Source organism: Salvia splendens, chromosome 3 (assembly GCF_004379255.2).
Source record: "Salvia splendens isolate huo1 chromosome 3, SspV2, whole genome shotgun sequence".
Classification (NCBI taxonomy): Eukaryota; Viridiplantae; Streptophyta; class Magnoliopsida; order Lamiales; family Lamiaceae; genus Salvia; species Salvia splendens.
The window spans coordinates 42,316,145-42,329,184 of NC_056034.1; the positions used below are offsets into that span (position 1 = coordinate 42,316,145).

Genomic DNA, 13,040 nt, shown 5'->3' on the forward strand with positions numbered 1-13,040 from the left:
ATAAGGATGAATAAGTATGATGTTGAAGAAAACTCACTACAAACTTAAACAATTCCCTAGAGCGTGATTCAAGAGGTTTACAAAAGTCATAAATGAGTATGGGTGTCGGAGTAAGTCAAATCACATCTTGTTCCTCGAGAAAAGAGGTAACAAGATTACATGTAATCATATACGTTGATGACATGATTATTACGATGACGTGATTATTACAAGTGATGGGAAGAAATAGTCAAACATATTATGAAAATATAGTGCAATAGTATGACCAAACTAAATATTGAAGTCAACAAACATTTCATAAAAAAAATTGAAACAATGATTGTGGATATATATTATGACCTCAAGAGAGTTTATCGAAGTAGAATTAATTAAATTAAGTATCAGAACCCTGTTATTTAACTTTTGAGGGAAACGTTTAGGCTTTGTTTGGTACACTGGATTTGGAATTTAGTATTATAAAAATTCTTGGATTTGGAATTGAGATTTGTGTTTGATATTATAAAAATTCTTGGATTTGGAATTGAATTTCAATTCCAAATCCTCCAATTCCACAATTTGAATTTCATATAAAAAGTAGTGGAATTCCAAATATTTACACACACACACTACACACATTTCACACACTACACAATTTCACACACTTCATACACTACACACATTTCGCATACCACACACACTACACAATTTCACACATTTCACACACTACACACACTTCACACACTACACACAGTTCACACATTTCACACACCACACATTTGAACTGTGTGTAGTGTGTGAAATGTGTGAACCATACATAGTGTGTGAAATGTGTGAAGTGTGTGTAGTGTGTGAAATGTGTGAAGTGTATGTAGTGTGTGAAGTGTGTGTAATGTGTGTAATATGTGAAATGTGTGAAATGTGTGTAGTGTGTGAAATGTGTGAAGTTTGCGTAGTGTGCACTATGTGTATATTTACTAAACATGCCAATTCAATTTCATATCAATTCTTCATTTTACCAAACATAAGATTTGGAATTGAATTATAATTCAATTTCTTCAATTCCAATTTCATAGAATTCCAATTCCAATTCCAATTCCAATTCCGTGTACCAAACGGAGCCTTATGAAGGGTGACGGAAGTTAATTAGGAAACAAAAATTAAGGAGCGAATCAAATTAATTAGAACTGATATTTTATTGGTACTAAATTCGTTCCTACGTTGTAAATTAAATTAGTGTGTTAAATAGGTATGTAAATTTTGCCAAGTATTCAACAATGGTTCAAATGTCACGTTTAGTTTACTATTTCGACGGTTGGACAATTTTGTAAACTCACACTAAAGGACAGATCATAGAGCCATGAATTATAGTAATTAATTCATTACTTAATAATAGACTTTTACACATACGTACTAAGTAGTAATTCAATATAAGCGTGCAATTATACACCAATTAATAGACATCACAGTGTTTCTAAATATGCTTAAATGCCAAATTTGAAAAGTAGGTGCCCCTTTTTTAATGTTAGCAACATTACTTCAAATTTGAAGTACATGCAATTCACATATTTTATTGAATTTGTAAATATCATTGGACTCATTTAATAATTATTCTTTAGTTGGTTGTATGCAATGTTAAATCTGTGAAAGTCAAGACGACTTTGACAATAATGGTTGGAGGAAGTAGTTGTATCATAAATTCTACAACTTCAACTTTTCTGCCCAAAGCTGTTAAAATTAAGAGCACACACAAATACACACACTAACACTATTCACATATATGTTCATAAATATCCTTAAATAGTCACCGCTAAATTACACCATTTCATATATCTAACTTCCACCCCATACACTTAATACTACTACTACTACTACTATTTGTTCATAGAAATTACTATATATCTCAAATAAATCTCTCTTGTTTAAGCATTTAGTGCAAATCCGAAAGAGAAGAAATGAGCCATCAATCTGCGACAGGAGCGGCTTCTAATTTCTCGGTTGGTGGCGAAGATGAAGATGACGAGAAGAAGAAGAAATCGGGGAGTAAGAAAACGGTTGGGATCGCACAAATGTTTTCGTTTGCAGATAGCTATGATTATTTGTTGATGTTTGTTGGATCGATCGGCGCGTGTGTGCATGGTGCATCAGTCCCAGTTTTCTTCATTTACTTTGGGAAAATGATTAATATCATTGGCTTGGCCTATCTTTTTCCTAAAGAAGCCTCTCACAAAGTTGCTATGGTATCCTCTATTTGATCTCACACTAATTAGGGTTTTTTTGTAAATTAAGTGTTTGTTTCAACAATTTTTGAATGCGTTTTTTTTTGTTGTGTTTTGCAGTATTCATTGGACTTTCTGTATCTGAGCATTGTCATTCTGTTTTCCTCATGGACAGGTAAAATTAATCACACAGATAATTCATAATAGGAATACTTGTTTGTTAGTGTGTGTGTGAGAGAGAGATGATATAATTATATATGTATGTGTGTGTATGTATATTAGAGGTGGCGTGTTGGATGCATTCTGGGGAGAGGCAGGCGGCGAAGATGAGAATGGCTTATCTCCGATCAATGCTAAATCAAGATATTAGCATTTTCGACACTGAAGCCTCCACCGGTGAAGTGATTTCTGCGATTACTTCCGATATTCTCCTTGTTCAGGATGCCATTTCCGAAAAGGTTCGTTTTCGAATAAAGATAAATTTACATAAATTTATTTATTATTTATCATAGTATTATTTACCTACGAAATTGTCCCTACCCTATTTAACAAAATAATTCAGCAAGCATATATCAGTATAATAATAATTGAGTACTACTTCATGTACTTTACTAAATTTATCATTGTTCTTCATTTTTATTACTCTAACTAATTCATTTATTATTATTTGCGTCAATTAGTCACCTAATAATAGTCCTCATAACTATTTTTGTGTGCTACATTAGGAATTACAGCTGTGTTTCCTAAACTACTCCAAAGTACCTAAATTTAATCACGAAAAATACACATGTGACTTTGCTACATTTAATGTGTTTATAATAATCTATTCCTAGTTTGAATTTGAACACCACTACTGAAAAAAAATTACTACTACTACTACTCAATTTCTCATTAAGGATTTTCTTATTTATAATTCAGTTGGGTGGGGAGTTACATCCAATATTGATGTTATGTTTCATTAATACTACATGTTTCCAATTTCCATCAGGCCAACAAATTTTATTTATAATTTAAATAATAGTACCATTTTCCAATAATACGATATTTACCTATGAAAGGTAAAGCGCAAAATTTGATGAGTTGGTCGCTGCGGTGTTCTCATTTATCTATTATTCATAGCTTATTTTATTTTTTAGAATATTATACTACTAGTATATTTGCGTCTTTGACGAAGTACTTAGATAATTAATTAGGTGTTCTCACAATATTTAGGTTTTATTGATAGTGAATAGACGTGGGAGAGGCTGCCCTCGTTTATTCGGGTGGCTTTAATTTCTCTGAAACTGACTTTTGTGGTGTATTTAATGCATATATGTTCATCTGCATTTATTTCATTTGGTTAGATGGTTGGGAAGGTTTTCAAATTCCACTCTCCCTTATTTGAATAGATCAACACTCCCATAAATATTTGGGGGTGCAGTTGGATAGTAGAGAAATAAACGTGACCATAATTTATTATTTCCATGTGGTCGCCTTTCTTGATATACCTTAATACCTGTCAAATTGGATATTTAAATATATTTTCATTATTTTATACTAGTATTTTACTATCCATGTATTAATTTATTTTATCTTATAATTCTTGTAGTATTCAGAAGATGGTATTGGAATAACATATGTTTAATGCAATTAAATTGTAATGAAAATAAAAATATTCAATTCATGTTAGTAAAGGGATAGTTTAGTAGGATAGATAATTTATTATAGGAACAAAATAAATGTGTTTTCCTTATAATGTTTTATTTATTTGTTATTATCAACTTTTTTTTTACTTGGGAGGGGAATGGACGAATGATAGAGTTTGAACCCGATTCGATTGTAAATCGGCTGAACTGAAACCCTATTTTGAGCTCGAATCGACTAGTATTATGCTCGATTCGAGCCCTAGGAACATGCATGGTCAAGGACATTTACATATAGTAGTATAACACAAAATTAAAACAAGCTCCACAAATCCTTCATCTTAATTACATGTAACTTGAAGAGTTAATTAGAAAGTGTAGATTAATTTGTGTGCATGTACATATAACATATGCAGGTGGGGAAGTTTTTGCACTACGTGAGTCGTTTCATAGTAGGCTTCGCCGTTGGTTTCATGAGAGTTTGGCAGATCAGTTTGGTGACACTTTCCATAGTGCCATTAATCGCAATCGCCGGTGGGATTTACGCGTACGTGGCGACCGGCCTCATTGCCAGGGTTCGGAAATCTTACATCGAAGCTGGAGAAATTGCGGAAGAGGTGATAGGCAACGTTAGAACGGTGCATGCATTTGTGGGAGAAGAGAAGGCAGTGAAGTCATACACGGAATCCCTTTTGGGGACATACAAGTATGGGAGGAAAGCCGGGCTTGCCAAGGGCCTCGGCCTCGGGACGCTCCACTGCGTCCTCTTCCTCTCGTGGGCGTTGCTCGTGTGGTACACCAGCGTCGTCGTTCATAAGAACATCGCCAACGGTGGAGAGTCCTTCACCACCATGCTCAATGTTGTCATCTCTGGCTTGTAAGTTCATAAAAACATTACAAAAAAATGGAGTATTGTTTTTTGATTGGTTTGGATCAACTCTTTTGAATTAGTCCAAATTAAAGTCCATACTAGTATTTTCTAATTGGTTTGGCCCCTCTTTCAAATTAGACCAGATTTAAATTCTAGATGTATATTGATTGGGACCAGTCCTATTATGAATTAGACAAATTAAAGTCCAATTATTTTGATTGGTTTGGACCACCCTAGCTCCAATTAGATTAGATCAAGTATAAAGCCTAGATATACTCCAATTTAATTGGTTTGGCCCTCTTTTAAATTAGACTAAATTTAAAGTCTAGATACACTTTAATAAGAGAATTAAAGTTTTATAGATCAGTTATAAATATATAGACATAGTTAAAGTTTTATCTTAAAATCGATTAGCGAAAAGAGAATTAGACATGAAATTTATATAGTGATTTATGTTCTCTCTTTACATAGACCCGGAGATATTTGTTATACTCCCTTCGTCCCGGCTAAGATGACTCATTTCTTAGTCGGTACGGGATTTTAGGATTGGTTGGTTAATGTGTTTAATTAGAGAGAGAAAATACGAGTGTAAGTATTAAATGGAGAGAGAAATAAAGTTGGATATTTAATTTGAGAGGGAAAAAATGGTTGAGTATATTAATTGGAAGAGAGAGTTACTAAAAATAGAAATGTGTCATCTTAGTTAGGACAAACTAAAAAGGAAAGTGTGTCATTTTATGTGGGACGGAGGGAGTATTTGTTTGTTTCTTTGCCAACACCCGAACTAATATGATCATGTGGTCATGCAGGTCGCTCGGGCAGGCAGCGCCGGACATCACGGCGTTCATACGGGCCAAGGCGGCCGCGTACCCCATCTTCGAGATGATCGAGCGGAACAAGACGAGCAAGAGCAACGCCACAAGACACGGGAAGAAACCAAACAAAGTGGAAGGCCACATTAAGTTCAAGAACGTGATGTTCAGCTACCCTTCCCGCCCCGACGTCGCCATCTTCAACAAGCTCTCCCTCGACATCCCTCCCGGGAAAATCGTGGCCCTCGTCGGAGGCAGCGGCTCCGGGAAGAGCACCGTCATATCCCTGATAGAGCGCTTCTACGACCCGCTGTCCGGACACGTCATGCTCGATGGGAACGATGTAAGAGAGCTTGACCTCAAATGGCTCAGACAGCAGATTGGTTTGGTGAACCAAGAGCCTGCCCTGTTTGCCACCACCATAAGAGACAACATCCTCTATGGGAAAAATGATGCAACCAATGAGGAGATCACACGTGCTGCGAAGCTGTCTGAGGCTATCAACTTCATAAGCAACCTTCCTGATAGATTTGAGACTCAGGTGGGGGAGAGAGGGGTGCAGCTGTCTGGTGGCCAGAAGCAGAGGATTGCGATATCGCGTGCGATTGTGAAGAACCCTTCGATCTTGCTGCTGGATGAGGCCACGAGCGCGCTGGATGCTGAGTCGGAGAAGAGCGTGCAGGAGGCTCTTGACCGTGTGATGGTGGGGAGGACGACTGTGATCGTTGCGCATAGGCTTTCTACTATTAGAAACGCGGATGTGATTGCTGTTGTGCAGAATGGGGCCATTGTGGAGACTGGGAGCCATGAGGATCTTATGTCGAGGCCGAATAGCGCTTATGCTTCGCTTGTCCAGCTGCAGGAGGCCGCCTCGTCCACCTTGGCTCGCTTGCCCTCTCATAGCGGCCGCCCTCTCAGGTAATGAAGACCGAATCATCTTTATTTGATTGTAAAAAGATAGGTTCAAAAAGCCCCTACTAGCATATTTGTCCGTCACTGCTTGCAGCATTAGGTATTCGCGGGAAGGTAGCATAAAGTTTTCGAGGGAGCTATCGCGTACAACAAGAAGTCTGGGAGCAAGTTTTCGATCTGAGAAGTCTCTAAGCAGGTTTGGTGGTGATGGAGGTGACAATGTTGTGAAGCCGGCCAAGGTGTCTTTGAAGAGACTGTACGCCATGGTGCGGCCAGACTGGTTTTATGGCATTTCCGGCACTATCTGCGCGTTCATTGCTGGGGCGCAGTTTCCACTTTTCGCGCTTGGTGTCACTCAAGCTCTTGTGTCTTACTACCTGGATTGGGACACGACGCGTCGGGAAGTCAAGAAGATCGCCTTCCTCTTTACTGGAGGTGCTGTTTTGACTGTGATTGTCCACGCCATCACGCATCTCAGCTTCGGGATCATGGGAGAACGCCTCACACTTCGTGTTCGAGAGAAGATGTTCACTGGTAGTACTTTGCCACATTTTTGCTGTTTTTGTCATGAAAAAAATGGTGTCCTTACACTTTTTTGTCAATTGCAGCTATGTTGAGGAACGAGATCGGATGGTTTGATGATGTGAACAACACGAGCGCTATGCTAGCATCACGGCTGGAGACTGAGGCGACGCTGTTGAAGACAGTGGTCGTTGATCACTCGACCATTCTGTTGCAGAATGTAGGCCTTGTTGTGACTTCATTTGTCATCTCCTTCATGTTGAACTGGAGGCTCACTCTTATTGTCATTGCAACATATCCTTTGATAATCAGTGGCCATATTAGTGAGGTACCTCTCAAACTCAACCAATCAATGCTATCTACTTTATGTATATGTGTATATGTATACTGATTGCTGTTTTCAACTTCAGAAACTGTTCATGAAAGGCTATGGTGTGGACTTGAACAAAGCGTATCTCAAAGCGAACATGCTTGCTGGAGAGGCCGTGAGCAACATCCGTACAGTTGCAGCGTTCTGCTCAGAGGAGAAGGTTGTTAGTCTCTATGCACGCGAACTGGTTGAGCCATCAAGGAGCTCATTCAGGCGCGGCCAAGCTGCCGGGATCTTCTATGGAGTCTCGCAATTTTTCATCTTCTCATCCTACGGTCTTGCCTTATGGTATGTATGTGTGTTTGTACATAACATATGTTGCTAGGAAGAATGAAAACTAACTTGTTAGAATTAGGTATGGTTCTACTCTCATGGAGAAGAGGCTTTCCGGGTTTAAGTCAGTGATGAAGACATTCATGGTGCTGATTGTGACGGCCCTAGCTATGGGCGAGACGCTAGCCATGGCACCGGACCTTCTTAAGGGAAACAGAATGGTGGCGTCCGTGTTTGAAATGCTGGACCGGAGGACTGAGATTGTGAACGACGTTGGAGAAGAGGTTGTGCGGGTAGAAGGCTCAATCGAGCTCAAGGACGTCGAGTTTAGCTACCCGTCTAGGCCAAACGTGATGATTTTCAAGGACTTCAGCTTGAGAGTTCATCCTGGAAGAAGTATGGCACTAGTTGGCCAGAGTGGATCAGGCAAAAGCTCTGTCATTGCACTAATCCTCAGGTTCTATGATCCCACTTCTGGGAAAGTGTTGGTAGATGGTATGTTCCTTCTTATTTCAAGATTTGATATGATTTTCCTAGTCAAAATATGTAAGATACTATTCATATACAGGTAAGGACATAAAGAGGCTTAAGCTCAAGTCTCTAAGGAAACACATAGGGTTGGTGCAGCAAGAGCCAGCTCTGTTTGCCACCTCCATCTATGAGAATATCCTCTATGGCAAAGAGGGAGCCACAGAGGGTGAAATAATGGAAGCCGCGAAGCTTGCAAACGCGCATAGCTTCATCAGCGGGCTCCCAGAAGGGTACTCAACCCGGGTGGGGGAACGAGGGGTCCAGCTCTCCGGAGGGCAGAAGCAAAGAGTGGCCATAGCGAGGGCAATTCTAAAGAACCCTTCGATCCTGCTCTTGGATGAAGCGACTAGCGCTTTGGATGTGGAGTCAGAGCGCATCGTGCAGCAAGCACTCGACAGGCTGATGAAGAACCGGACGACAGTGGTGGTGGCGCACAGGCTGTCGACCATCAAGAATGCAGATCAAATATCAGTGTTGCAAGATGGCAAGATTATAGAGCAAGGGACTCATTCAAGTCTTGTAGAGAACAAAGATGGTGCCTATTACAAGTTGATAAACCTACAGAGGCAACAGCAACACTAAATGCTTAAGCTATACACAATTTTTTCAACAGATGTATGTGATTGTTTTTGTTGGAAAGTATTCGACGTGGTGTTTATTATAATTAATATGAAATGTTTGCTATATGTTGAAATGGGAAAATCAATAAAAATCTTTACATACGTGTTTTATACATATCCATTTTCTTGTAAAGAAGACTTTTACTTCATCATCTAAGCAATAAATCCCCAGGGAGCTATCATCTCCTAATCATCATCTGCATTACTTTCTTCAACCTCGGGCTTGACAAAGAACTCGATATAAGCAATGCGGCTGGGCTGCTGATAGCCGGCCGAGTCAATGTGAGGATGGGGAACGGAGGGCTTCGCCACTGAAACAAGGTGCTGAATTTTGAGCATGCCACCTCTGCCAATTGTGGCCTTGCTCCCTCGATTGTCTTTCAGGACACTAGCCGGTATGTTTGAAGTTGTTGCTCGCAGGAACTTGTATTTGTACCTGACCAGACACGACAAAGCACTTCAGTAAGAGTCACGAAGCTGCGCATTATAGGCTAACAGGAAAGAAACCTGTGTGAAACTTGGCGATCACAGCTGAATGCAATCAGAAGGTCTGTATTGGCGTAGTAATTGAAATCTATCTGCAAGCAAACAGACTATGGTAACCCTCAAACAATAATGGGCTCTTTGAACAAATTTAGGGAAAGATTATTAGAGGCGTACCTGCAAGTCCCCGTGGCCTTCACCCCTGAAGATGACAGATGGGGGTGCTGGCTGTAACGATATTTGAATGCTAGACCCAGGCCACTCAAGATCATCAATAGCTTCCTTTAGAGCTGCAGACTAATAGATTAAGAATCATTTTGCTGATAGAATAACAGTTTGATTATTTCTTTAACTAACAAATAAAAGCCAAGCATATCAGTTGGATAGCATTGTCTGTTTGATTGTTATGAGTCTTATGACTATGCATCTCCATGATATAAGAAAATAAAAGAAAAAAAACGTAATGTGGTAGCATTTTTTAGTAGACATCTGAGCAGTAACTAATAATCAGAACATTTCTCCTGAATAAGTAGTACTTATGAGACTGTTCAAATGCTTCATGATTAATGATGGAAATGGCAGGGAAGCCTAATACTTGAGAAGGTGGAACATGGTTGGAGATTAAGATGAATTGTCTGTTCTTCCAAATTGCAAGGAGCACTGAAGAGCTTTGATTCTCATGGGTTTTTGTTATCTACGTCTAGGACAGCCTCGAGGCTTATGGCTTGCTTGGCTGGAAAATTCCTCAAGGCTTAAAGCGCCTTTTAAAACCTTGATAACTACTACTGATACTTGAATCTGCGAGGGGTAAAACACAAAATACTCAACCTTCTTATACCTAAAGCTTTTAAGGGCGCTGCATCCTATAGGACTCGTAAATACAGGACCCAACAATTTTCGTAAAATGTTCAAGGACCATTCTGGGTCATATCAATCCTTTAAGTCGCATGCAATTCTTCAGAGACAAGGGAGGTAGCAAAAATACAAGAGTAGTGTTATGTTGGGAATCTGGAGGCTACGGAGTCCTTAGAGATATAATATTGCAAAAATGTCAATAAATTGCAATTGTGACATGATTGGGGGGGGGGAGACACATCACGCCCCTAATAAAATGACTTTTAACTTCAAGTGTGGTAAGCATAAAGAAATTTTAACAGAAAAAGGATAACTACAAAATAATCATTGGATAAAGAGATATGAAGAATATGCACAAGTGAAGGATGATTTGAATCTTTATTGTATGTCTGTATGTAGCACATAGCCAGACATTATTCAGGACTCAAAAGTCAATATCTACATACCCCGGCACTAATATGTTATGGCGTATAAGTTACTGAATTCTATTTTGCATTTCACATGTTCTTCTGAAAACGAAATTATTGGTTGAGTGCCTAATGTGCCCTTCTGATTCCATTTGTATGTAATTCATTCTTCCAAAATTTAAACCAAAAATTTCAGAAAAGATGCTTCATGCTTGGCATATCAAACTTTCATACAAGTAGTGTCGATAATAGGAATGTCTGTTTTGATCATTGGTTGTATGCATAGTCATCATAGCTATGGCAAGTGAGGTTAAATGTTGAGTTGAAGCCATGGTGACATTACTTTGTGCACAAGTAGATATATGTTCTGAAGCCATAGTAATCAGCTAAGTCAGCTAAAAGTTATGTGCAAGTAGATATATGTTCTGATAAAAGATCATGGTGACATTACTTTGTGCACAAGTGCTGAAGTACTTTACAGCATATTAGCACATGGACATCACAAGAGTACTTATATATTCCAGAAGAGAGTCTAATTTTCCATTTCTTATTCCTTATGAACAATATATTTAAGTACTAAGTATATAAGTTAGGACATATTAGATCTTCTTACGTCTGAGTGAGAAACTTATTTTGATCTGCTTACGTATAAGTGAGTATACTTATAGAAATTAAAAATATTGCATAAGGGAACGAAAAATACTTTAACCGTGAAACTAAGAGGAATGCTTCCTGCAGGTTCAAAGTTGTAGTCCCATGAGATTGTCTCTGGAATAATTGTCCTTATCTCTGCATAAATGCCGGCATCTGGAGAATCAACAGATCTGTAACATGCAAAATAAGCAATCAGGTAAGGATTAAAATACATGTTTTAATAAACAAAAGAACTCAGAAGAACAAAAGTATTGTGTTGGTATACTTTATGCATATACATGTCGTTCCCCCATATATCATCACTGCTGCATACAGAGTATTAATCTTTTGATGCCTTCAACACTGAATGCAGTAAACTGCATTTTTAGTAAAAACACCTTATAACATCAAAAAGGTGTTGTCATCTCACTCACACTCACACCTGTTTTATGCTAAATCACTTCTACCTGGTTGGTCCATAATGGCCATTGTAGTTTAGGTCCTCTCTTTCCTATTGTCATAATTCTTCAATATTACAAACTTTTCCATAAAACATTTCTTTACCTAGGTGTTTTATATTTAGTAAACAAAGATTTGACAGGATATAAAAGTTCATTAAAACTCAAAACCATAGAAACATTCAAAATCAGAGAGTTTAATAACATAAAAGATGTAATCAATTTCTCCCTTCATCTTCCACTTATCTGCCAACTCGCCCCCAATCAATATTATAGCAATAGTAACCTTTCAACTTATTTAAAAACCAATCTACACAGCAAAATCCTCCCCTAAAAGTAAGGACAGAGACCAAATCCTTGATGACAAACGCACGATAAGAAAACAAGGCCATTAATTCCTAGCGATCACAGCATAAGAAAGACACAGCATGAATGCATTTAGTTTCACAATCAAAAAATTCCAAAATTAAACACAATAGAGTGGACGACAATATACAACAAAAAAACAAAGCAGTGGAGATGTTAGAATCCAAACCGGAGCATGAGTTGCATATCGGGGCCTGGATAGCGGAGCTCGAGAACGTTGGAGCGGCCAGGGACTGAAAATGTATTGAGGCAGTCAATAAAGAGCCCCAAGCTCACTCCAAATCGTGGCCGGCCGGTCGCCCCGTAGTCATATTTGATAAATAACTACCAAATTAAGAAACAGACCCCAAGTGTTGATTACACATATGTATAGAAGGATAAATAAGAGCTACAAAGACGAATGGATAATACCTCGCGCTGTAAGTAAACCTTTGCTTGAAGACAACCGGTTTCCTCGACGATTATCACTATACCGTGTTCGGATAATTCTACGAGAGCATCCTAATTGATTGTAGGCCGATTAAGATGAGGTTTCGTTAGAAAAAAGAGAGAGGGGGGAGAACGAAATAGAAACCTGAAAGCGCTTCCACCGGACGGAGCAGAGGGCATCTACAATACCTCGTGCGCTGTCCAATTCGCAGACCAAGTCAGCCTCAGTATCAACCGCCGCCGAAGAGCTCATTTTGTCGCCGACCACGACCGCCTCCTTTTCCCCGCCAAAATTGAGGGAGGAGATTGCCTATTTGGGGATTTTAAAAGTATGACATCCTTAACCCCGGCCCGAAGCATCCTTAAAAGTATGGCATCGCTAGAGCATCTTTAACCCGGCCCGAAGCTCTAAGTCTCCGCCACATCATGGTGAAATTGCACCATACATGCAAAATATTTTATCAATATTTCAATTTAGTACAAAATATTTTAAGTTAACATAAATCATACAAAATGTTTAATTAGAGTTTCAAGTTTATACATTCCATTATATTTTGTTTAACACCTTTAGTTTTATCATTTATGCTCCAACTCACTGGTAAATTGGAAAAAGAAATTAGGGATTTACAACACTTGATTACTTTGAAGAAGAAACTATCACTCTGACGAAGAAGAGACCGA

The 13,040-nt window shown here is 38.7% G+C and overlaps 2 protein-coding genes across 2 annotated transcripts; one reads left to right on the forward strand and one right to left on the reverse strand.

Moving 5' to 3' along the window:
• Nucleotides 1-1,744: 1,744 nt before the first annotated feature.
• LOC121796136 (ABC transporter B family member 2-like) lies at nucleotides 1,745-8,843 on the forward strand. Its single transcript, XM_042194885.1, has 10 exons — nucleotides 1,745-2,216; nucleotides 2,316-2,370; nucleotides 2,478-2,653; nucleotides 4,234-4,694; nucleotides 5,498-6,418; nucleotides 6,507-6,946; nucleotides 7,021-7,262; nucleotides 7,345-7,592; nucleotides 7,660-8,072; nucleotides 8,146-8,843. Exons 1-10 carry the CDS (start codon nucleotides 1,932-1,934, stop codon nucleotides 8,688-8,690), a joined length of 3,786 nt encoding a protein of 1,261 aa, XP_042050819.1. The 5' UTR covers nucleotides 1,745-1,931; the 3' UTR covers nucleotides 8,691-8,843.
• Nucleotides 8,797-12,699, reverse strand: LOC121796137. Its single transcript, XM_042194886.1, has 7 exons — nucleotides 12,505-12,699; nucleotides 12,342-12,431; nucleotides 12,100-12,254; nucleotides 11,177-11,297; nucleotides 9,389-9,508; nucleotides 9,236-9,306; nucleotides 8,797-9,164 (listed from the first exon to the last, which is right to left on the reverse strand). The coding sequence occupies exons 1-7, from the start codon at nucleotides 12,610-12,612 to the stop codon at nucleotides 8,915-8,917; spliced, it is 915 nt and encodes a 304-aa protein (XP_042050820.1). The 5' UTR covers nucleotides 12,613-12,699; the 3' UTR covers nucleotides 8,797-8,914.
• Between the last annotated feature and the right edge of the window lie 341 nt (nucleotides 12,700-13,040).